Genomic DNA, 25292 nt, shown 5'->3' on the forward strand with positions numbered 1-25292 from the left:
GTGCTGGATAAAAAAAAAAAAAAAGAGAGAGAGAGAGACAGATACAAACAGGGACATGGAGAGAAAGAGAAGGACTCTCCTGCCTAGGAACTAGGACAAACACCTGGATTCTTCTTCTTGCTCTAGTGGTTATTTCAGTATTTACGCACAAAGAGAACAAGACCTTCCCTGCCTTCCCTGTTCATTCATCTCTACCTCCATAATGCCTTAATAGAACGGAACTTAGAGGTTCCTCTTGGGAACTGAGTTGGATGTTTTGTTTCACAGAATTTCAAAGACTGATAAGATCAGTGAGCATCCAGGCCACTGTGCTATTTGATGAGCAAGGAGCACAGCCACAGTTATGTGTACTTCCCCAAATTTTCACTCTAATCCACTGAGCCTTTCACCTTCCTTGCAAATAAAATATCTTCACAACATTCAGCCAGAAACAATGTAGAAACAAGACTAAGCATGGGAAGAAAGGGGCAGACAATTTTAGGAGATTTTGGCAAATTGAAAAAAAATATATAAATCTGTAATGAAAAGTGATCATTCTAAATGGCTGGTTAAAAGCATTTAGTCTTCACACAAATGGGACAAAAAGAGGGAATTATGTTTTGTGGACAAATCCCAGAAATGAATGACATTATCTCCTTTAAAATTTGCTATAGTATACAATATACAGTATACAGAAATATACAATAGAAAACAGAGGTAAAGTAAACCTCAACATTCTGTACAATGATAAAATTAAAGGAATTAGTTGTGCAAAAATAAAGATTAAAGTATTATGCCTCTTTTAAAACAGAAAAAGAATATTAACTTGTGCCCACATATCTATGTCATTTCCTGTGAAGAACATCACGTGGCACTGCTCTTTGGTTGTGTTATGTAAGATACAGACTGCCTTACTTTTAGGGCAAAGAGTAAAGCTATAGCTGTTTAGAAAATAATGCCATTATTTCCAGCCATCATATGCATATTCTTTACTTTTGCTAATGAATACTTCACAATTAATTTGAGAGTAGAATGCATGCAGGGTTTGTCCAAAAACTTTTAGATCATTAAATAGCATGGCCTCTAAAATCACATGCAGAACCTAGTTCATCACACAGACCACATCACCACTAACACTTCAACACAGAATCATTTTCTTATAGTTTCCATACTAAGTCAGCATCAGAAAGGTCCCAAAAATCACAAAGAAATCTGTTCATTGGAGCATAATAATTATACTTAATTCAAACATTCCAAAAAGCCTGCTCAAAAAATATACCCATCATATACTGGAGTCAGCAAACGCAGGTAATTTTGGAAAACAGGTGGGAATTAAGTCTCATGGATTCCTCAGTGAAGTTTGTTTGCTCTAAACTAGAAATGAAGAGGGATTTAAGAACCCAAAGAAATCACAAGATCCTGGTATTAATAGGCTTAAACTCCCAATAGTCATGGCAATGACTACTTAAACAATCACCTGCAGATGGCTTTCTCAAGACCTGGATCTAATCAACAAAATACAGATACTTTGCTTCTGGTAAGGATCCTGGCTTGAAGAACTCATCACCTAGAGGAGGAATCTTGAGCTGTTCATGCTTTTAAGCTGATAAGCCTGTGGCAGTTGGAGATATAAACTTCATTTGCCTTTTCTTCTGTTTTCATCTTGTTCAGTCACTTTGAGCTGATCTGTATTTTGACCATTGTCTGTGTACCACAGATGAATAACTAGGCTCTTTGAGTGTCCATATTTACACATGGATGCTATGACATTTGTGCTCTGTGCCATGCAAAAGGGCCAAAATAATTCATTTGCAAGTAATAAATTGCTTCAGTGATAATGATCAATGATGAGCTGTATTTTAATCCTGACTTCCAGGGCAGTGGTATGGGGGAAGACAGAGAGGGAACCCAAACTAAAAAGGAGACTTCAGTCAGAAGATTTTAAAGCCAAGTTGTTACAGCTTGGAAACAGACACTAAGATGCAATATATGCCAGCTTCTTATACAAGTTGTTAACTGGATTTAGAATAACTCTGCCAAAAAACCAATCTAATATAAGTTACAACACTGGGATTGAACTGGGGAACTTGTAGTTGGAGTTGGCAATGAGTGATAATCAGAATAAAACCTTTATATAGTGTATCTGAATCATCATTCAAGTAAGTTTCTCTAACCTTTACATCAGTAGTAATTTCCACGATTATTTGACCACAACACTTTTTACATTCCAGAAAAGTTGCCAAAATGTAGCTCACTCTCTATGTTTTTGACCCAGAAGCAGAGCTGGAACCTTTGTACTCATTCCCTTAGTCTCTTCAGTATGCTGAACTCTAGCCCAGTTTTAACAATGTACCCACTGACCAAATTGATTTGTTCTCTGTTCTTGTTCACTTGACAAAATACTTGTGTGAACCACATCAACACGAACACTTTGCCCTACTATGCTTATGTAATCATATTCAGAAATAGTTTTATGGCTTATGTGATGAAAACAGTTCTTCAGAAAGCCATATTAACAGCCATTTTCTGTCCTTGATAATCTTAGAAGGAAATCTATCACCTATGCAAAAAATTGTGAAGATTATATTCCCTATGCAATTATGTATTTCTCCTTAATTCAGGGATTTCTATTCTTTAAAGGAAGTTTAATGTACCTTCTTCAATCTATGTATGCTGGTGTTAAAATTTTAACAGCAGTGTTAATTTAGCCAGTGTTAATTTAGGTGGTTTATGTAAAAACATACAAACATACGTATGCACACTATCAACACATTTAAAGACTAAGAGTGAAGTATGAATACAATACACTGTAAAAATCCTAATATCAACATTTTTTATTGCAAAATATATGTCCTTGATTATAAGTCCTTAAAACAGGCAAACATGTGTCCAAAACCCATGCAGTCAGCCCACAGAGTTTCTGGCTTGGGAAACAGGTTCACCTGCACAAAAAGAAAATTACTTTTGTGGCTTCCATAGACGAAGGTGCAGAAGCCAGTGATAAGAACCCAGTGTTGATGGAGACAACCTGTTCCAGCGCCTCATCATCCTCATAAAGTAAATAATTTCTTCCTTATTTTTAATACTTCTAATCTTCATTCATTTTATTCTTATCTGAGCTCAGAGGTCTTATAAGAGTATAAAGTCACCGTGGATTTACCGTCTAGTTTCTGAGGTGACAAATTTCTGGGTTACCTCACCTCCTCTGTTCATCAACCCTGTTGCCCTTGAAAAATACTTAACAGTACTGAAGTTCTAGACATAGTAAGTTAGAAACATATCAAAAATGCTGTATTTGGCTTTATAATTATGCTATCATATCAGCGATATCCAGAAATAGTTACACAATTTTTAAAGGCTCTTTACATAAAAAGAATTAACAGATTTAAACAGGCAGGCTAACACATCTGCTATATTTTATTATGTGACAGATCATTGGTTGAAGGGAAAGAGAAAAAGAGACTACATCTAGTTTAATTAGTCTTTAATTAGCATACACATTTCCAAAGGCCACACAGCATGTGAAAACACTGAAAATAATTTCATTCTTAGAATTATGTATAGAATCAATAGGTCCTATTGGCTGACCCAGGGAAAAAAAAAAAAAAAAAAAAATCCTTTCTCAGAAGAAATTTTTTTGCCACAGATTTTGCTCTCTGCTGTTAAGGACTGCATGAGCAACATGAAGGAATATATTTAAAAGTTCTCAAGGGAATGGAAGGGAAAAGAGCCTCCAAATGTTTTTTCTAGTACACTGGCTGTTTGAATTACTTAGTTTATGGGAGACTAGAATCAAAATATGACTGCAGTACCTTCTGGTGACCAAGCCGTTTCTTAAAACATAGCAGTCACTCCCAGATTCTTACTTGATTCTTCCTTCCTGAAAACATGCAGACCTTTTCTTAATATCAAAGCTAGAAGACTGATTACTTAACTTTCCTCTTAGAACACTATAACTGGCTCTTGCTATCTAAAGGGAAAAACGATAGCATTGGTTGAACAGAAATCAGAGCATCTTTGATTTTTACTGTCTTAACTGATATTAAAATTTGATCTATTAAAGTGATTTTTTTGAGACATGCTGTGTGAAACAAACAAAAAAAGCTCAACATTTGAAACTTAATTATTTCAAATTGTTTGCTGACCGCCAGCAGCTGATCTGCCCACAGAGCAAACAAAGCCTACCAAGAAAGTGAATGGTACCACCTAGTGGCTGACTTTCACTCTGTGGTGAATGTCTTGCACACTCGCACAGATTTTTATTTTTTTTTTTAAATAACTTAAGTAAGATATTCTCGCAGCTGTCTGTGATAGCATAGCTAAGAAGCATCAGGTCTATCTGTAGTGCTTCACAACACCCAGGATAAATACAGGTATGGTATTAAAAACTGAACCTGGTAGTTCATGTGAAGATTAATGTCATAGCAACACATTTAATCAAATGTTTCTTGGTCTTGACATAAGACCTTCTAATGCAGAACAGTGCTGCTAAGAATGAGAGATGTCTAGATGACATCAAGGGATTATGGAAGATGCTCATAATTACAAAAAACTATCTGGAAGTGGTCATTTATACAGAGATACTAGACATAATAGTGTCCTGTTTATTCAGTGCTCTAAGGGTTTATGGGCTTATGTTTTGCTTTCTCTGCTACAGCAGAGAGGAACCTGGTCAGGTTATATCCTGAAGGTAAGATACAGCAAAAACATTTCACTTTTTTGCCAGCTTTCTCTTTTAGTAGGTATGCTATGCCTTACTTAGCTCTCAATTGAAATACGTAGCAGTATTCATTTAAATAACTAGCAGGTGACTAATTTTTGAGTTCCTTAAAAATTCTGTTTCAAAGTTCTTTTTTTTTTTTTTTTTTTTGATCAATGGTGTAAAACTATATTGACTTTTCTTGGGAATTTTGAGAAATGATTTTTTTTTTTTTTTACTGCCTTAGAAAATACTTAGTTTCATTAGTTAAATTTCGCAAAGTTCAGTTGCAGAGAATCCATGTCTGCAGAATAAATTCAGACTTTTTCAGAAGTCTTAGTTTATATAGGCTTTTTTATTTTCACTCATTTATCATTAATCCAGAAGTGCAAGTGACTGAAATTACCACATAACATGACTCATCTTGCTCAGATGCTATGCCTCTCACTCTGCAGGAATACAAGATTTCAAGTTTTGAGCAGAGGCTGATGAACGAAATAGAATTTCGCCTTGAACGTACCCCTGTGGATGAATCAGATGATGAAATTCAGCATGAGGAAATCCCTACAGGCAAATACATAGCACCCATCTTTGACAAGAGACTCAAGCACTTCCGTGTCATGGAAGGATCTCCTATCACATTCACTTGCAAAATTGTTGGGATACCTATTCCCAAGGTAAGTCATTCTCAACACTAGCAGTAAAGGGATAAAAAAGAAAAAAAAAAAAAAAAAAATCAACCACATCTCTGAAAAGTTGCATTCAGAAGAAAATATTTCTGTGAAGAGAGCTCTAATACAAGTTATTTCCCCCAAACTGCTAAAGTAGCAATACCTGCTCCTGAGTCTGGATGCACTGTATGGACTGCGTTACAACCCCATTACTTCAAGAAAATGTCACAAAAACAAAAAAAATAACTTCTCAAAAAGATGAGAGCTGATCTGAGGTAACCAAAAGAGCCTGACAATCCCAGCTGCAGAAAGGAGTCATACAACTTCCTCAGTTCAGCCTGGAATCATTCTAGTTCACACTGTCACCCATCTGTAAGTTTGTTAAGATTCTAAAACTTGTACAAGCAACTGGCAAGATCCTGTAATGTTTTTAATCCATGTTACTACGGTCACTATTTCACTTCAGAGCAAGTGTAAGCCACTGTTTTTTCCCCCCATCAGATATACTGGTTCAAGGATGGCAAGCAGATTTCAAAGAAAAACACGCATTTCAAAATGAGCAGAGAAGAAGATGGAACATGTTCTTTACATATTGAAGCTTCTACGAGTGATGATGATGGCAACTATACTATTATGGCTGCAAACCCACAAGTAAGGCATTCCTACTTCTGACACCCTCACCCTGCCATTGCAGTCAGATATTTTTTGAGATATGGTGACAAGGCAGACATAATGTTTCAGGCAGAAAGAGCAGAGCAAGGGAAAACAAATAAAATCAAGTCTGAAATCATTACTAAACAACTATTCTTTATCTAGGCTGCAAAAATATGGATCTGCAAATAGTTTTGTGCCCTAAACCACTCCCCCTCGCTGTGCTAGTTCAGCTTGCTATTTAGAAGCACAGACAACTACATCAGGCAACTTCTTCCAGTTGAAGTTTTCCCCTGAATTCTGAATTATACTTCCACCCAACTATTCCTCAGTTTCCACATGGCTGCACAGACAAAAATTACACTAGTTCAAAGTCAGTATCAGACAGTACCTGTGGAAATACAGCAGCAGGAATGAACGAGTAGGGACAGATGCTACTTAAGCTGGTGTAATGCTGTAATATGATAGAAAGCACAACAATGATAGCACAGTAGCAAAGTTCTAGGCTGCAGCAAGGATACACTGAAATGCAGCAGCTTTGGGCACAGAAATAAAGGAAAGAAGCTCCTTACCATTAGAAGGCCTCAGGTAACAGGGATCTCCATCAAGGTACCCCCCCTGCCTCCACTGCAAACCCTTAAATGAAGTCTGGGAAGGGATCCTGGCTCCATCTGTTCTGGTTACTCAGGTCCATTGCATGCACCTCAGGTCCCCTGGATTGGTCCTGCCTTCCCACCAGGTGCTCAATCACTGGCTCAAGCCATGACTTAGCATTTCCACTACAGCTGATTTACATGGAGTTGTTGCTAAATGTATTGTTGCAGCCTAGAAGAGTTGGAGGAACACATCACTCTAAGCAGACAAAAGGACCCCTGTCTCATCTGTAGTCCACTGCTTGTTGATAGCACTTGCTTCTAAAAAGCAATTATACTTAATTTGCACATGATAAAAACAAATTCTAATGCATTGTAAATATTAAATATTTATGCTTTAGAATTGAATGAGCTATTAACCAACTATTAATTCTTTTTCCATTGTGATTTGCAGGGGAGAGTAAGTTGTTCAGGCCACTTGATGGTTCAGAGTATCCCTGTTCGGGGCCGACTATCAACACTTCAGCCTCACAGGTAAAGGTATTCAAAATAAGTGGCAGCTATATCTCAACACGTTCTATTTCATTTCTCAACCCAAATGTGAAAATAAAGGCAGCATTTCCCTCCCAGTACCTCCATTCTAGAATATAACATTTTTGAAGGTCATCTTCAAATGGTTGGGTAAAGTATTATTTTACTTGTTGCGCTGGAGTTAGAGGAAAGGGTTGGATTAGAAAGATGAAATTCAGCCAAAAAAAGGCAAAAAGAAACAAAGAGCAGCTTGGAAACCCAATGATATTATGTGATAGAGTTCACTTGATAATCTCTCTACATAGAAAATATGCAATATTCAATCATAATGTAATTTTAAATTACAATCCATGCATTTCTTTCTGCCCTTTAATTTAGCTCAAGCTATCTTCATACTCTTCTACAATTTTCTTCTTTATTTAACATTAAAAAAGGATGTGGCTTCCAAATGTATACATACAGTTTTTGTGTTGCAGAGCACGCTCCCGGGTGCCGGAAGGAGGAGACAAAGAAGCAGTTCAAGAACGCTTTTTCAGGCCATACTTTCTACAGGCTCCAGGTGACATGGTAGCACATGAAGGGCGACTTTGCAGGCTGGATTGTAAGGTATTAACTCTTTCCTCTGTTTTTTGTTTTTTTTTTTTATCCCTGCTTCTATATGTGTATTGTTAGGTATTTTTATTGCTAGCATGATCACTTTCTGTTAAAGTTTTAATACTTCCACGTTTAAAATTATTGCTTATTGCCATTCTCTCTGAACTGATTCAGGGGATTTCTTTTCAACACATGCTAAATGGTATGAAGAACGCAAAGAACACAATCCCCAAAAAACAAAGGTTCAGTTAGGGGGTTGTTCAAACTGCTAGATTTGTTCACCATGTCCTTTGACTGTATATCCAGATTCTTAAATTTACAAGAAAAGAATATTTAGCACGTTGTGTTCTGTTCAAAATAGTGTTCCCATGGCATTAGACTGAAGATTAATACTCCTGAAAAAGAGGGAACAAAGCCCAGTTCATTTTGTTTCCCTAGCTTGAAACATCCCAATTTACATATTCAAATCCCCACATAACAGAGTTGTCACAGATTACAGTATGCATAATAAGCATCCAGTTATTAACCAGTATTAAGAAATTTGTCTGCTCCAACACAGATTGGTAGTTGCTCTATATCCCAGTAGCACAAACAAGAAGGTGGTGGTAGTGCTGACCCTGACCTCTTTGAAGCTCCGAAATGTTTCCTACTCTGAAGAGAGTAGAAGCTATGGAACGGATGTTAACACTTCCCTGAAGATGAATAAGGTCAATTACTATTTAATTTATAATGTGAAGTTTGCCAGGGAATGTGCCAAAGAATTTAGCTATTCTTAGCTCTGCTATCCAGGCAGAGCTTGTGAAGCCTTGAAGCATGTCTGGTATTGCACAGACCTGGAAGAAAGCAGTCCTTGTTCAGGCAAATTCCACTTCCTTCTTTCTCTAGTTTGTAGAATATTGTATGGAAAGGAATATTTTGGACATAAGTAAGTACATTTATCTGTTGGAAAGATCTTGAAAAGTATAATACAGTCTTCTTTCTAAAATGCTTCATCTTGTTACAAAGCATGCAGCTTAAGAGCTACAAATAACCTATACTTTTCACCAAAAAATATAAAATACAAAGACATTTGTATAAAATACTTTTTAATGTCTGTTAAATTGAGTGGGTTTGATTTATTATCATCAACTACAACAAAAAAAGTAGCATATACTTAGGATGGAATCTGATTATGTAATCAAGTTTTGTCCTTTCTGACTAAGAAAAATATGGGTATTTCAATGTATGTTTCTCCTGATATTTGTTTTTTGCTTTTATCCTTTTTGGAACTAATCAGCAAAAAAACAGAAGCTGACATTATTCAGATTGTATCTGAATTAAAGCTCACCCATTAACTTAATAAAATATGTTTGTCAGTTTGTCATTTCCTTCTATCTACTTCATTGTCTGTTAGGTGAGTGGATTACCTACGCCAGACCTGACGTGGTTTCTGAATGGCAAACCTGTGTTACCAGATGGTACCCACAAGATGCTGGTCAGAGAGACTGGAGTTCACTCTTTGCTTATTGATCCTCTCTCACAAAATGATGCTGGAACTTATACATGCCTTGCCACTAATAAAACAGGACAAAATTCATTTAGTCTGGAGCTTACTGTTGTAGGTAAGAATCATTGGAAAACTATTCACAGTACTGCTGTTATTTTCAGAAATCCCCTGCCTAATCTTCCTACTGAAAAGTATAAAAAAATAGTTAATTCACTTATAGTAGAGCTGTTAAACGGCAGTGTTAGAGCTGCAGGAGACAAATGGACCTGGTAGGTGCATTCCTATTACTAGCAGAGGGCTGTAAGAATTCTGAATCTTCATTACTTTACTGCTCTTGTCTTGGAAAAATGGCATTCTTAATTTTCTCCCCAGAAAATGCCTAGAGTCTGAATTCATAAAATATGTATAGGTCTTCTAGATGTCTATCCCAGTTTCATTGATTTTAAAAGTATATTTGAATAGTAGAAATTCAAATTTGAATGTTTTTCTATAATAAAGCCTTGCAAGGTGTGAGCTATTGAAATCCATGGATTGGGCATTAATTTCCTGCTATGGTAGTGGGTTTAGACCCATGCCTACATACATGCATACATTCTTTAATGAATAACAGCTCTGCATGTTACTTGTTTTATGTTCTCTTACAGAGGCTACAGTCATGGCTTTTCACTTTCCTTCCACTATCCCATTAAAAAATTTGCAGCCTATTTCAGTACCACAGCTTTTGATTGCATTCTTCTACACTGTTCAATGACAATCAAGTATCTATTGTTCACTAGTTCTGTTTCTTTTTCCAGCAAAGGAAGTAAAAAAAGCTCCCATGTTTTTGGAGAAGCTTCAGAACTGTGGTGTTCCTGAAGGGTACCCAGTCAGATTAGAGTGCAGGGTTGTGGGAATGCCACCTCCTGTATTTTACTGGAAGAAGGATAATGAGACCATCCCATCAAACAGAGAAAGAATGAGGTACTGTAACAGCATACCCATGATTGAAGTTTCTTGTAGCCAGACCAACTGTTTTATCACACAGCTTTTTACTGAAACAGGTGGTGCTCTTCTTAAAACTATTTTTTTCTCCCACATTAAGTTTTAAAATGGTGGCTTCACTGTGTGACATGAAGACCTATGTCCTTGGTACAGAAAAAGGCCTGGGGCATAATGTGCCAATGCCTCAGAGGGTAGCAATAAGCCTTTTGGGCCACAGGCATGATAAATATCTTGTTATTGAATTTATTACAGTATTTTTTCATGGGTTTTAGCAGCAACTTTGCTCTCTAAACTATTTTTTCCCCAGTTAAGCTCTAAATATAAATGAATTCAAACTCAACAATTAGAATATGGTTATGAATGCTACACAGCATGGAATAACTGAGAGCTTAGTACATCAGATATGGAAGTTGATAACAAAGCTTGGTCACAAACACAGGCAAAGACTTTGATCCTCTCTTAAAAAATGCAACAGTGATCAGGTTCAGCTTTTCCATTCAAATACATAGCTATTTTTTATTTTTCAAAAAACTTATTAGTGTTTGTAGCTGAGATTAAAGTAATTGTTTGCTTAAAACAGTTGATACTTCAGCATAGATATGATTTAAGTTGGCTCCAACTACTGATCTTATGCAGACATTGGCCGTTTGCTATCAACTACAAAAAGCACCTACTTTCACATGTGTAGCCTTCAGTCTCTCTGCAAAGAAAACTGACTCAGCAGCAGCATTTGTTGTGACAGGAAAGTTTACTTGATCCAATCTTCCCAAGAGTTTTGGGTTCCTCATTACAAGAAAGACGTTGAGGTGCTGGAGTGTATCCAGAGAAGGGCAACGAAGGTATGAAGGGTGTGGAGCATATGTCTTATGGGAAGTGGCTGAAGGAACTGGGATTGTTCAGTCTGGAGAGGAAGAAGTTCAGGTCAGACCTTATTGCTCTCTACAACTCCCTGAAAGGAGGTTGTGACAAGGAGGGAGTTGATTTCTTCTCTCAGGTAACAGCGACAGGATGAGAGGTAATGGCCTCAAGTTATGCCAAGGAAGGTTCAGGTTGGATATTAGGAAAAAATTCTTTCCACAAGAGTGGTCAAGCGTTGGAACAGGTTGCTCAGGGAAGTGGTACCTCCACTATCCCTGGAGGTGTTCAAGAAACACGTAGATGTGATGCTTAGGGACATGGGTTAGTGGGAATGGTGGTGATGGGTTGACAGTTAGATTAGATGATCTTAGAGGACTTTTCCAACCTTAATCATCCTGTAGATCCAAAAGATCTTCTTTTGTGTCAAGATATAGACACTCATGAGTTTCTGTACTACTCTTCTTAGCATAAAGCAAATTATGTAGCACTGATAGCGGAGGCTGAATGTTCCTGTTATTAGGAATTGCCTAAAGCACAAATTGTCCTCTTTACCTGAAATTTTGTTTTGGTGTTTCATTCCAGTTTACATGAAAGCAAAATGCCAAGTTTCAAAACATCCTCCAATTACAAGCATGCTGATGTGCTTATCTCCCACTTCTTCCCGTATATTGAGGGAAACATTTGAAATGATAAAACAACCACAGCCTAGAGAACAGAGGAACCTCAGTTCTCTGATATCCTACCAAATATTATTTTTTCCTGAGAACTGTGGCCAAAAAGTCACAGACTGCTTAAGAGCAAATGAAAAAGAGGCAACAATGAAACAAAGTTCACTCTGAATGTTGTCCAAATTAATCTTCAAGATTTTGCCTTTCAGGCATTTCTCTTATGGAAAAGGGTGCCATGAGAAAGTTTGACTAGCTCTGATTATTGTTGTGAAAATACCACAACTTTGTACAAATGTTATTCTTCTAGCTTCTGGGCTTGAAAAAAGATATAGTATGACTCACCAGCTGGAGCTTATTTCATTGGAATTCAATAAGCAATTCCAATATTAGCACATACAGAATAAAAACACCATGGCTTTTCACAGCTGAAAGGAGCAAGAATAGATTTCAGCTGCTCAGATTATTGTCTGGGGCTATCCTGGAAGAAAGTCTATTGAATGTAAAGGTCACAGTCTAATACTTCTTTGGGAACAGAAGTTGTGACTTTTTTATTTCATAGCTGATATACATATTGCAAAATCTCAGGGATGACATGCTCCTGACAAATTCTAACCCTAAAAAACTTGTTTTCCCAGCATGCACCAAGACACAACAGGGTATGTCTGCCTTTTGATTCAGCCTGCCAGGAAAGCAGATGCTGGCTGGTATACCTTGTCTGCAAAAAACGAAGCTGGTATTGTCTCTTGTACTGCTAGACTTGACATATATGGTAAGTACTGGCTAGTAAATAAAACAAATCAGAATTTATTTTCTATGACAGTCCTAGCTGTCAACTAATTCTTTGTTCTTACGTTACCAGTTTTGCCATGGATGAGACATTAAGCTATCACTGCATGACTGCATTTTAGCATGGCCACCAGGAGGAGATAGAACAATGCACTTAAATTATGAGATTACTTGCCATCAATCTGATGTGGGAGAGGAGAAATATTGTACAGTATTTTTTACTTTCCACCTTCCACAGACACGTAAAAGTACAATAAATGTGTATTCAGGTTAAACCTTACCTCTGTTCCTTTAGAGGCACATAGCAGTGCTACTGCACTGATCTGAGAAAGAATAAGAAATTGCACAGTAGCCCCTTCTTTCAGGGAGCATGTATGATACAAAGTACACCTAAGTAATGCAAGCTAGCTAAGATGATAATGTGCTGATTGAAGACTCAAAAGGCCTAAGCCTAGTTCAAGAACTATGGTACAACATTTAGCTTCTCTGTATCTATGCAAGATGCATATACTAGCTAAGGTAATTTGTATAGATCAACAACAACAAAAAAAACTTTGATTACTTAAGCAATAAAAATAAAAAAGAAGACGGGGTTATATCCATGCCCTCAAAAATAGTTTTCAATCTTGTTTTCTTATTTAAAAAAAAAGTGGAATAATGAAACTTTTCAGGGATAACCATAGGTCATCAGTGCATCTAAGTTTTCTGCCATCTTGTGGTGACACAAACAACAGCAATTCAGTATTAAGAGAGGGCTGAACAGAGATTGATTCAAAAACAAACACAAAATGAAAAGTAATTCCCCAGGTGTCTAAATGTGGGCAGAAAGAAATTAAGGTTTTATATGAAGGATGAACACTAAAAACAAAAATAATAAAAAAAAAAAGGCGGGGGAGGAAAGTAAGAAACGTGTCCTGATTCCAGCTGTATTTTCTAAAGAATCTACATGTCTTGTATGCCAGAATGACAGAAATTACTTTTCTTCATGCAATTTCAAGTGAAGGTTTGGTCTAGTATTTACAGTTCTATTTGTAAAGAACAAAGTACAGTAGTGAGAGTATTGATTTCAAAAATAAATACCATCAGAAGAAAAGCCAGAAAGAAAAGTCCTCCAAGGGATGGAATAGTACAAAATGAGAGTTATTTCCCATTTGTTTATCTCTGCTCATGCTGTATTGTGTCTTTTCTTTTGCTTGCAAGAGCTTGGAGAAAGCTTCACAGATTAAATGATTCATTTTTGGACTTACTGAAATTCATGTGAACATTCCCATTGAATTGAAAAGGGGTGGAAATTTGTCCATTAATATTTTAATAAAAATACTCAATGTAAATTATACAGATAGCAGTATATGAAGGAACAGACTCTAAGACAGGGAACAAATTGCTGTGCTCCCTTCAAGGATGTTGGAAGGAACTTAGACTTAGCAGTTGTGCACATTAGCTTCTGTTGTTTCATTGCTAATTTATTCAGAGGTTTATGCAGCCTATTCTGTTTTTGTTGCTTCAGCTCAGTGGCATCATCAAATTCCACAGCAAATAAAGCTTCGACCTGGGAGTAGCCGGTATGCAAACCTTACTGGCCAAGGACTCGACATGTATTCTGGCTTCCCTGCTACTGAAAGCCCTGTGTTGTTTTCATCCCCAATTCAAAAGATGGTGGAAAGTGATGAACTTTGAAAAAAGCAAATGAACAATGGTTCCAGTTACACTTGCAGAAATACTAGAACTGAAAAAAATAAAAGAGGTACAAGTCAAGATGCTCAAGGTTTACAAGCAACCTGTTTGTAATTAAGTGTACTGCTGCTGCAAATTTTGCAAGTAACGTATACAAGACTTTCACATAGTATTTTTCTGCAGGATAATTGTGGTATGGAGTGTTGTGCAATAAATTCGGTACTGTGTAGTTTGCTAAGAATTACATAGTAAACATAGTTTTCAGCACTTAAAAGCCAATACCACTTCTACTGCTAGAATTAAAGCTACTCTCCTGTAGCAAGCTACGTTAAGGATTGATGATGTTTTGCTGGAATACTGCCCAGTGAAAACACTGATATTACAATAACAACAATCCTGAATGAGGGTAAACAACATGACTTTGAATGTAATTCTAAAAAAAGAAAAAGAAAAAAAAAAAAACAGATAATTACAAAGCACAAGTATAAGGAAACAGATGTAACTCATTTTTATATATGATTAAGCCAGATAATCTTGTAATTGCTGAACTCAAGTCTAGATAAGTATAGAATTCCATATAGGTACAGCTGTATACCTTATATATTTATATTTGTGTGTGTGTGTATACTCCATGAACTGTGTACTCATGGCATAATGATTCATAAAGTAAGGTACAGGACATGTGCCCAGGGCTCTAACATAGGACACTAATCTTCCTGTAGTCTGAAGCATGTTCTGTAGAACTCATAGCTGAAACTATTTTCCAGATGTGCTTTGTATTATTTTTTTTCCTTACATTGGTAGCGATTCTCTGCTTTTAAGCATAAACTCATACCAAGCTTGTAACTTCAGGGTTTTCAAATATCAGTCTCTTTCTTCCCATTTTTAATGTGACTGAAAGAAAAGTATCTACCATATACCTCATTTTTTCCTCTAACTGAAAAGGAATTATGATCTGCTGGAAATCAATGATTTCATCATCATTTAGGAAACAATGACAAGTATGGTGTCTACTATTAAGACAGCAAATTCCATTAATACACAAAAATCTATGGACTTAAATTCTACTATAACTATTAGGAGTATATAAGAATCTAATGAAGATGCAACAGAAGGTGTTAAGAACACTTAATTGATTTAAATACATTTAGCATCTGCACAGTTGTACAGCATTTAGAATCTGTGACTAAGATTATTTCTTGCCTCTTTAAGTTATTTTTATTCCTCTTTTCTGGATAAGAAAAATTAAAAGATGAAGAATGCGAAGAAAAATTAACATACTATTGGTTTAGATCTTATTTGGACTTTTTGCAAAGTTAAAAGTGTAACTTTATTTACAAATGCCAAGAAAACAATGAGGAATTATCTTAAGAACAGAAGGATACCGGATATGGACAGAGACTTGAGAAAGAGAAAGCCTTTCATTCCTGATTTATTTCCTACAAAAGCAACTTACGATATCACTAACTCTTGGTTCCCTAAAGATCTGTGGGAAGTGAATTTATTGTACTATTCCATTTCCTATGTGAGTATCATAACACATATCACAAAAACACCATAATATAAACTCACCATTATAACTTCCCTGCTTTTGTTAGAAATCTCAGGTATGATTCACCCCAGACAGAGCAGATCAGGAAGCTAAAACATATTCTTATCCTGACAGAAAATACAAGATACAGTTACTTCAGTGAGAAAGCAGAAATGCCAGTTGTTGCTGATGTTGTATCTCCTTTCCAGCAAGTAAGATACAACTAATCGCTATGAAAAGCAGTACGTTAACTCGAGTGATTTCAGTTATGAGATGCTCAGTTTAAGACAAACTGAGGGCCTCCAGAATAGAGAAGCCCTTGTTCCTCTAATCTTCACTTGTTTTTAGGATGGCTCACTAAGTCAAAATTGGTTAAAAAAAAAAATAATAAAATAATAATAATAAAAAGATTCCCATATTTGTAACTACTCTTGAGAAAATAATCCAAAGTTATTGGATTTTATTTAATTCAGTGCCGTTGGGAAGAAGGATGAGAGGAAATTAAGACACAAAAGATCTAATTCCAGTCTTCTCATTATTTCATGTCAGAACTGAAAAGTGGATTTTGACCCAAAGTATTCAGAATTGGATATCGTTCATCAGTCTTTGTTAGCCAAGCTCTTTTCCTCTTTAGATCACAACAATGGGTCTTTTGCCTAGCTTTAAGGGATTGGACCAGATGATCTACTTAGGTTCCTTCAAACCTGAATCATCTCGTATGTCCTACATTATTTTACTTTTCTCTGCCTGTCTGTATGTCCTATGTGGATAAAGTTTCCTATTGACTGAGTAGAAACTAAGAAAACAAGGAGGCACAAGCTTCTCCTTTGGGCTGTGACATATCCCACTACGCAATTCTAGAAAGAAGGGTAAGCATAATGTCTGACTTTTTTTACATAGTTTAAAATAATAGTACCTATTGTTTGCAAATACTTGGTTACCGGTTCTAGAATCATACCTGTGAATATTACTGACATTAGTAGTGATTCTCACATTTTATAACATCAGACATCGTGTCCAAGAACTTGGCACAAACCAAAAGACTAAGAGCACAGATAAAAGATGTAAACCATCTCTCTTCGTCATTTTTTCAGTAAAATCTCTCCTGATTTACATAATTATGATTTGAGCAGACAAGCTGAAGGATAAGTCCTACATTTTTTTAAATCTACTTTTTGTTCTTGCTGTTGAGGCAGACAAAAGCTTTTCCCAAAAATCTGTATAAGAAGCATTAATTCTAAGTCATTAAATAAGAGGCCCCTGCAGATTCACAGCAAACTAAGCTACAGAGGGCATCACCAAAATCTGTCACCTGAACTATAAATATTCTCTCTTTGACAGTATTTATTTGCATAAGTCAGAGAAATTACTTTCAGTGCATCTGACGTAAACAAAATCAGAATCTGATCCCAAATAAATAGTCTGTAGTCATTAATTTTTGCTTATTAATTGCTACAGAATGTTTGTCCTTTGCATATTCTGAGCCCAGACAATGAGTGTGTAAACAAAGCTTAGTGAATGGATGTAAATGCTGTTAATTAGCAGAACTAATTTGCTCATCATAAAGACACAAAAACGATGCTTATATTGTTGACTGATGGAAAAGCCAACAGGAAAAATTGCTTGTGTAAGCAGACAACACTGAGTTGTCACAAAACTTGATGTCATTAGAGCTCATGTGCCATGAGGGTATCATACTGTGTCAAGATGCACTACACACTATGCAGTTGTGCTCTCTTCTGAACAGCTTGACTTTTCATTGTTTTTGTTCAATTGAATAGCTGATTTGATTTCACACTAACATGATATTTCATTCTCTGATTTAGGGCAGGCTCCTGCAGCAGTAAAAATCAATGTTAGAGCATTTACTGGAATCAGTGTTAGCTATTATCTTCCAAAAGTCCATTAAATCGCCACAATGTGAAACATAACATTGTATCAATGAGGTACAGAAATGTTCATTTCTGTAAACTCTCAGTAACATCATTTTTCTGATGCAGATTCTCATAGGTTTATTTAATTTCTTGTTCCCTTCCAGTCCTGTTTTTGTACGTGACCAGATGCACAATACATTTCAAAGAATGGCAGAAATAACTTCTATTCTGTGATTCTAGAAAGCAGAAGCATTATCTTTGCTTTAAAATTTTTGGCCCACCTTGGTACAGACACAGTCCTCAGCAGCTTCATATAACAGTTTGCATTAATACCAATAGACTTCTTGCCTTAAAACAGCTAGACTGAGATAATTTGCTTGCATGCAGACAGTGGAACATACCTACTGAATGATTCCCATACACTAGTGTAAAGAGGAGAGCACACAATCTAAATTATAAAAATCAAGTATGCAGCCTCTTTCGTAATTGCAACTGTTTACAGTAACAACAGATATTGCAAAGAAACAAATCTGAAATTAGAGTTACTAAAAGAACTGTGCTTTTACTGCTACAAGGTTAAAAAACATTAGTTTCAAGACAATGTCTTCATAGAAAATTATTAGTAAGACCTAATTAAATTTTTTTAATTGTTAAATATTGAATGAGTGATTCACTGTTAGTTGCCTTACTATTTCTAACACAAATTATGTTCACTTTGAGCCTTAAAATTCTATTTTATATTTTTTTCTTGATTAAAGTTGATATTTTTTATTTTTTGATCCAAAGTCATTCTCTATGGAAAAATAGTGCTAACATCAGTTTTCAAGTACATTAAGTGCGTACGAAAGCAAGAAACAAATGCCCAAATGTTCAGGAATGTATCTCTTTTCATCTCACCTTAACTTAAATAAATGCTTCAGAGTTGCATACAAGAGTGTGTCCTTGATGTGTTTAAGTAATTGGGAAAGCGTGGAGCAAAACCAGAGGTTTCTACAGAACTCAGCTGTGACAGATAATAAAATTAATGCATTTAGGCTTACATTATTTAGAAAACAATCATAAAGTACTGTCAAGTCAGGGATATGGTAGACATGACGTAGCATATAGCTGTGACATACAGTTGCTGTTTTTTCTAAATATCAGTTTGCTCTTGTTTTAAATTACACTTCCTTTATCCAATAACTTCTTTCCTCAATCAAATTTTAAAAGAGCAAGTTTTCTCAGTGGAACCAGTGCAGAAGGTAAGGAGTCTTTAGGACAATCTTAATGTTCAAGAGATCTGTAGGGTTGTCAGATTATTACCATCTTGTAGACTTCACCTCCAACACCTGTATTTGGGCATATCCTTCTATTTTACAGACTGGCAGGGATGAATTCCGCTGTGTCTCATAAATTCTTGTACCATGTTGCACCACGTTCAGCCAGCACCCACACAACACCCACAGAAATGCCCAGTTATTGGATCTAGGACCAAATCTCTTCTGTGCAGTAAGTAGGGCACTGGAGAGTGTTACAGAAGACTTATTATTTCAGCCTTTAGCTCTGTATCCAGTTCTTCAATAAGTGAAAACTGAACAAAGCTGCAGAAGCAAAGCTAATACTACAAAGATGATCTTATAGTCTTATATAGAAGACAAGTGGGAAAAAAAAAAAAAAAAAAAAAAAAAAAAAAAGATTCATTCTATTACATTTGCTGATCTTGATTCTACTGTCCCATTTAACCATGTTTCTCCATTCCTGCACAGACTGATTCTTGTGTACATCTGTAACTGCTAGATCAGAGGCAACGTTCATAAGAACATTTTAGCCCTGCTACAGCCCCACAAGCTAAAGCAGCTCCCACACGTAATATCATTTCCTCTGAGCAGTAAAAGCTGCTTTTAACAATGCTCTCATACTTCAAATCCATTATAGTTACAAAGAACTAAAATCCTACAAATAATCCTTGGGCCATCCATGCTACAAATTTAAGTGGAAGTCTCCATTTATTTCAGTGTGAAATCATGTTCAGAAACAGACCATTAACTAAGATTACACCATCTTCTAACAGTGTGTGACTACTTTTTTTCTTTTTTAAATAAAGAACTGGAGAAATATCAAAGACATTTTGAAATTTTGAAAAACTGACTGTGGATTTCAGACTGCAGGAAGCCATTCTAACACAGACTTCTTTTTATTATTTGGAGTTACATATGCAGACATCTTATGCAAATTCTGTGTAAGTTAAGATTTACTTTGCATGTTAATTTCTGTACAAATAAAAACTGAACAACAAATTGGAAAAAAAAAACTTCTAGTATACAAAATACTAAAATGTATTATTTGGTAGAAAATATTTAAATATTATACATATGGGTTTTGCTTTGGGTTTTTTAAAACTATGTTTTCTTGACACTTAATTAAAGTTAAAAACATAAAGCTTTCTTTTTTAAATGAAATCAAATGTCTTTAATATCTATGTAGAGGAAGCATTGGACTGTTTCTTCAATGAATAAATGTGTTTTTGTTCTCAGTGCATTTGCTTTATTTCCTGGGTATTTTATAGAGATACAACAACTTAGCAAAAAGAAACTGGTTTGAAAATTCTTAGTGAGTTTTTAAAGTTTAGATAAAGCCATTCCTAAATTAAAACTGAGAACTGCATCTGTATTGCCAGCCAAAATAGACTGAAACCTATATGTAATGATACTCATCATCTTAAGGCAGAAGCTTATTTTGGAACATTAAGAATACGGCAGGAAATCATGTTCTTTTTAATTTCTGCCTAGCAAATCATACCACAACAGAGACTTCACTGAGGATTTCACTACAGAAGTTCTGCTTAACAGAGTCAGGAAACACAGCTAAAAATAAATAATAATAATAATAATAAAAACTAATGATATCCATGCTTTCCTATGCAAAAAAGTTGCAATGTCACTGACCTTACAAGGCTATAACTAAAGCTAGCAACATTTTTATTTTTCATAATGCACGTATTGCAGCCCCATTTAGGCATTCCAGTCAAGAACTGAGCTTTGTCCTTTATGTGTGTATAGTAACAAATGGTCTGTGCCTTAAAAATGGTGCAATAGAAAAGAGAAACCTAACAAGCTGGAATTAATTGAAGTGATAAGACATATCCACTGGTAGCCGCAATAGCTAGACAGGAAGAAATCGTTCCATTTCCAGACCATGAAAAGTCACTGCAGTTGAAAACATCTCTCCAGTTCAAATTGAAAAATAACTCTGGCCACCTTGTAAAAAAAAAAAAAAAAAAAAAAAAAAAAAAGTGAAATGACTCAAAGAATCATAAGAATAAGACCACCTGTGCTAGTTCAAAGAGTAAATACCAGGTTGCAGTTTGAACCTTCTAGAAGAGCAGAGGTTAATTTCCCACAGATACGCTGAATTTCAATAGTGAAACACATATGTGTTTAGCAAGCAACAAGTATTTAATGAAGAAAGAATTTCTGATCCTCTGTGTATTCATAATGTGATTCTAGAACTACTGTGTACTAATATTACAAAAAGAAATATCTCAGGCTTGCACTTCTCAGTGGGACAGAAGTCTTTAAGCAGAAAAACTCTATATGTAAGAACACATCAAGTTCTGCACATCTGAAGTCATTTGGAGGCAGATTGGAAGCAATAATTTATTGGGGGGAAGTAGGACGATGTCTTAAGGACTGGTACAGAAGAAAGGTCACAGTTATTGTCTGACAAGCAGTGGGAAATAAATACTCTGGAGCAATGATGAAATCCATGTTAAATGGTCAAGTGATCATTTCACAGAGCTGCTGAAATATTAGTGAAGAAAAGCAGTCAAGAGAAGCCAATGACTTCCTGGATGGTTATGGAGTTTGAGACATCTGAACCACTGCTTGCTCTTCACATTGCAGTCAAAAAGAACTTTTCATGTTTAAAACTCATCCCCATCTCCCTCAGAAGAGCTCTGACAGATAATACATAGACAGCTATGAAGAACTTACTCTACTGCCATCAGCGCTGTAATAAATTAGAAATCCCAACTTCCAACTCAACACTGCACTCTCCCGAGAAAAAAAAATTACTGAAATGCACCATTTTGCAAAAGCACATTTCAGTCACTAATTAAATAGTTACTAATTATTATTTCTTAAAAAAGAATTAAACACTTCTCACTAGCAAAATCAAATTTAAGGAAATGGGGATTGTATTATTCAATGGCACAGGCTCTGTCAGACTACCTACTATTAGTAGACAGTGTATTACGATGCTGAATGGAAGAAACAAAATGGATGAGACACAGTGGTTACATACTTTTATGTATGCTGCATATAAACTGCAGCATCATATCCCAAAAATAAAATTATATGCCAGCAGTGCAGAAACACATTGGTACAGTTCTCATACACTGCCCTGGTTTTATATTCATATAAATTTGTACACTCCCCACATTGGGTTTAGAAGTCTATCTCTCGGTAAGCCAAGATCTTTGTGTCACAGAATTGTACATCTATTTGCATTATATTCCTCTTACAGGACAGAAAAATCCAATGCTGTGCAAGCAGTGCAGTTAACACAATTTCTGCCCAAAGTTTACACTAATTAATTAGTCTAGGATGGCACATCATTCATATCATTTATTTGAGGACTGCATTGATTATACCTGAATATGACAGAGAACTTCTTTAACGTGAGGGTAACAGAGCACTGGAACAGGCTGTCCACAGAGGCTGCAAAGTTTCCTTCTCTGGAGATATTCAAAACCTGCCTGGATGCCTACTTGTGTAACCTACTGTAGGGAACCTGCTTTGGCAGGGGATAGGGCTTGGTGATCTCCAGAGGTCCCTTCGAGCCCCTACGATTCCGTGATGCAGAGAAATTGGTCACTTAACAGTAACAGATTTTCCAACAGTATTAACTCAAGTGCGTGACAAACAACTACTTCTATTCTCTCTGTATAAACTTCTGTAAAGAAATCAGCAAATAACATGACTTCGTATTCCCAGAAGGCTGAAACTCCATAAAAAGCAAACGTAATTCAAAAGAAAAAGCTCACATTTTAATAATTACCCTAATCACTATTGAACTTAGAAAAGCCAAAATATACAGTAAAAAACATTCCTGAATACCAGTGATTAAGGGAGAAATCTGCTCAGAATTTATTTGTTTTCTATATTTGTTTAACCTAGACCTGAAAGTCTGACCCAGCAACTTTTACTCCAAATTCAATCCAACTTGTGGCTTTGGGAGCGTACTATTCCGCAAGACACTGATCAAAGGTAAAACGTCAATGAAGGTTCAGGGAGATGACAGATACTAAAGTCAGGTCTCTCTCTACATATGTAGCAGTTCCTGTAACAGCACTTAGTTTTTATTGCTGGCTCTATTTTTTTTAATTTCCATTGAAAGCTACTTAATTGTTGCAAATAGCTCTTATCAAAACTTCCACTTTTATTTTAGGATTCTGTCAAATGACAGGATATGGCAGCAGGCAGCAGGGAACCTGCCAGCCTTCCCTGCTGGAAAACTACCACCAGTTGTTTTGGGACAGCAGCCCCTTTTTTCCTTCTCCCAGATGGCTAACATTAGCAAATGGCTTGTTTCTGGAAACTCCCAACAGCAGCATCAGCAGAAGTGTCCTTCATCTTCACAGTCTGCCACCATCATAACAGGCATCTGCAGTCAGACCTTTGTGGACACATCTGCTGTTCTGCTCCTACTCTTTTTTTTTTTTTTTTTTCCCCACCACGTTCCCAGTCTCCTTTTCCTAACTCTTCTGCCTTTCCTATCCAAATCCCTCTATCTTCCACAATACAGGCAGAAAATAAATAAAAAGACAATTGAGGGCATCAGCAGGGCTGAAATAAAGCACACGTTTCAACAAAACTTATCTTTAAAAGCTGTTTTTTGGAGGGTACACTACACACACCTCCTCCTGTAACTGAGTGACAAACATCATTTGCCAGTTTTTCCTGCACACTACGCTGTCAGGGCTGAGGAAGCAGTGAAATACTAAGGGAAAAAAAGTAAGTAATTTCTAGAGTTGGAATTCAAGGTAGTATATAAGGACATATCATAGAAAACACTTTATTTATGATTTACAAAATCTGTTACTGTCTCTAGATAACATAAAATTAAAAAATGAAATGCAAACTACAAAATCCAGATGTTTAGGTTGTTTTCACACAAGCATCTCATTCACAGTATATAACCGCATGTGCTTTTACAGCCACTAAAAATAAAAACATTTTCATGACTTGAAGCTAGCTCTTTTTCGAGCATACAAGAGACACCGTAAATTGGATTAAAGCAAACCTACACAATTTTGGAACCCATATATCAAACTTACAAAGTTTAAGACAGTTAGTTCTCCAAGGACTAGAACTCCAATACAATATAAAACTTTTTCCATGGGAGTCTTTCAAGGGAAAACAAAACAAGAATTACTTTAAAGCTGACATGAAAATAAAAACGTAGAATGAAATTGATTTGTAGTGTTACTCCATTCAGTTATAGCAAGGGTCAACCTGGCCCCTGACTGGTAGGAAATACTATCGTGGATCGTAATTAAATAAAAAGACTTATTTAATTAAAGGAGCCAAATTAACTAGCAAGCAATAGTCTGTAAGATTTCAAACAACTTTCTATCAACAGTAAAGAAATTCATACTTCTTAAATGCATATTGATTTAAGTGCTCAAAGCAAATTTATTTTGTCAAATTAGTGTAAGACAGAAACACGAATAAGCTATTGTAATGCCAATATTACCTTATTTAAGCAGATTAACTCTTGCTAATTATTAAATTACACATCTGGCCTGCTGCATATTTTTAGCTCGTAATAAGTTCTAATTAGCTATTTGAAAGTGTTCAGGGTGATAGCTGAATATTCGCTGTGCATAAGGATCACTGTCTGTCGCCACTTTTTGTCCTGTATAATGGTGGTAGCTCTCTGGATGAAAGTGTTCACAGTGAAGGTTAATCCATTCTCTTTCAGTACTGTATCTCTCTGCTTCAGCAAGTATTCGTGTTAGAGCCATGATGTAACTCAAAGCCATCTGAAGGGTCTCATATTTGGAGAGCTTCTTATCCTGACCCCACTGTGGAACCACCTTCCTCAAACGATCAAAGGCTGTGTTCAGTCCTTGCATCCGCCTTCTCTCCCTGGCATTGGCAGCCAGTCTTCTCTTGGCAGCACTCTCCATTCTTTCTGTGCTGCACTTCACAACGCAGCCTGGTCCACTTCTGCACTGGATGTCCGATTCTACTCCTGAATCCAAATGACTGGATTTACAGTTTTTCATATTTATTGCAGCTGCAGCTTCAGACACATATAGAAAAACTTTAAAAATGAAGTGTCTAAACAGTTGTAGAGAAAGTACTCCTATAAGTAGCCTCTGTACCTCTTGAATCTTTTTCCAGATATTGTTGATGAGATATTTATCTTAGCATAAAAAATAAAAAACTCTTCCGGCTCTTCTGGAAGTGTCTGAAAATTGCTTATTGTTTAATGAAAGAATAAAGAGTTCTCAATGCCTTATGCTTTCTTTCTTCTCATTTCTGTAAACTCGATGACGTAGATAAAAAACAACAAGATCTCCATCCTCAAAACACGAGTTAGTGAAGAAAAAGGTCCTTTTAAGCCAGAAAGGATATTAACGGATTAAAAAGACATCCATTCCAATGGCCATTTCACTTGGAAGGAGTTCTGATTCAGTTTAGGAGGATGTTTTGATAAGATGAACTGTTG

At 36.1% G+C, this 25292-nt stretch overlaps 3 protein-coding genes across 5 annotated transcripts in view; 1 reads left to right on the plus strand and 2 right to left on the minus strand.

Moving 5' to 3' along the window:
* MYPN (myopalladin) overlaps nucleotides 1-16016 on the plus strand; it is a 68915-nt gene extending 52899 nt beyond the window's left edge. The window contains exons 14-21 of the mRNA XM_031602860.2: nucleotides 5134-5355; nucleotides 5851-6000; nucleotides 7048-7127; nucleotides 7601-7730; nucleotides 9112-9319; nucleotides 9999-10164; nucleotides 12347-12480; nucleotides 14005-16016. Of these exons, the coding sequence (XP_031458720.2) occupies nucleotides 5134-5355; nucleotides 5851-6000; nucleotides 7048-7127; nucleotides 7601-7730; nucleotides 9112-9319; nucleotides 9999-10164; nucleotides 12347-12480; nucleotides 14005-14174 (1260 nt within the window). The 3' untranslated portion in view covers nucleotides 14175-16016. The remainder of the gene's footprint in view (nucleotides 1-5133; nucleotides 5356-5850; nucleotides 6001-7047; nucleotides 7128-7600; nucleotides 7731-9111; nucleotides 9320-9998; nucleotides 10165-12346; nucleotides 12481-14004) is intronic.
* The window catches only part of PBLD (phenazine biosynthesis like protein domain containing), a 72700-nt gene that overhangs the window by 16516 nt on the left and 30892 nt on the right, over nucleotides 1-25292 (minus strand). Inside the window, exon 10 of one of the 3 annotated variants that reach the window (XM_090144885.1) lies at nucleotides 2905-2921. The exons of the other annotated variants lie outside the window; for them this stretch is intronic. The gene's annotated coding sequence lies outside the window, so the exon portion shown is untranslated. Of the gene's footprint in view, nucleotides 1-2904; nucleotides 2922-25292 lie in introns of those variants that run through there. 3 annotated transcript variants of the gene reach the window in all.
* Nucleotides 23615-24862, minus strand: ATOH7 (atonal bHLH transcription factor 7). The gene has a single exon (XM_031602870.2). It carries the CDS (start codon nucleotides 24844-24846, stop codon nucleotides 24391-24393), a length of 456 nt encoding a protein of 151 aa, XP_031458730.1. The 5' UTR covers nucleotides 24847-24862; the 3' UTR covers nucleotides 23615-24390.

Source organism: Phasianus colchicus, chromosome 8 (assembly GCF_987193195.1).
Source record: "Phasianus colchicus chromosome 8, bPhaCol1.hap1.1, whole genome shotgun sequence".
Classification (NCBI taxonomy): domain Eukaryota; kingdom Metazoa; phylum Chordata; class Aves; order Galliformes; family Phasianidae; genus Phasianus; species Phasianus colchicus.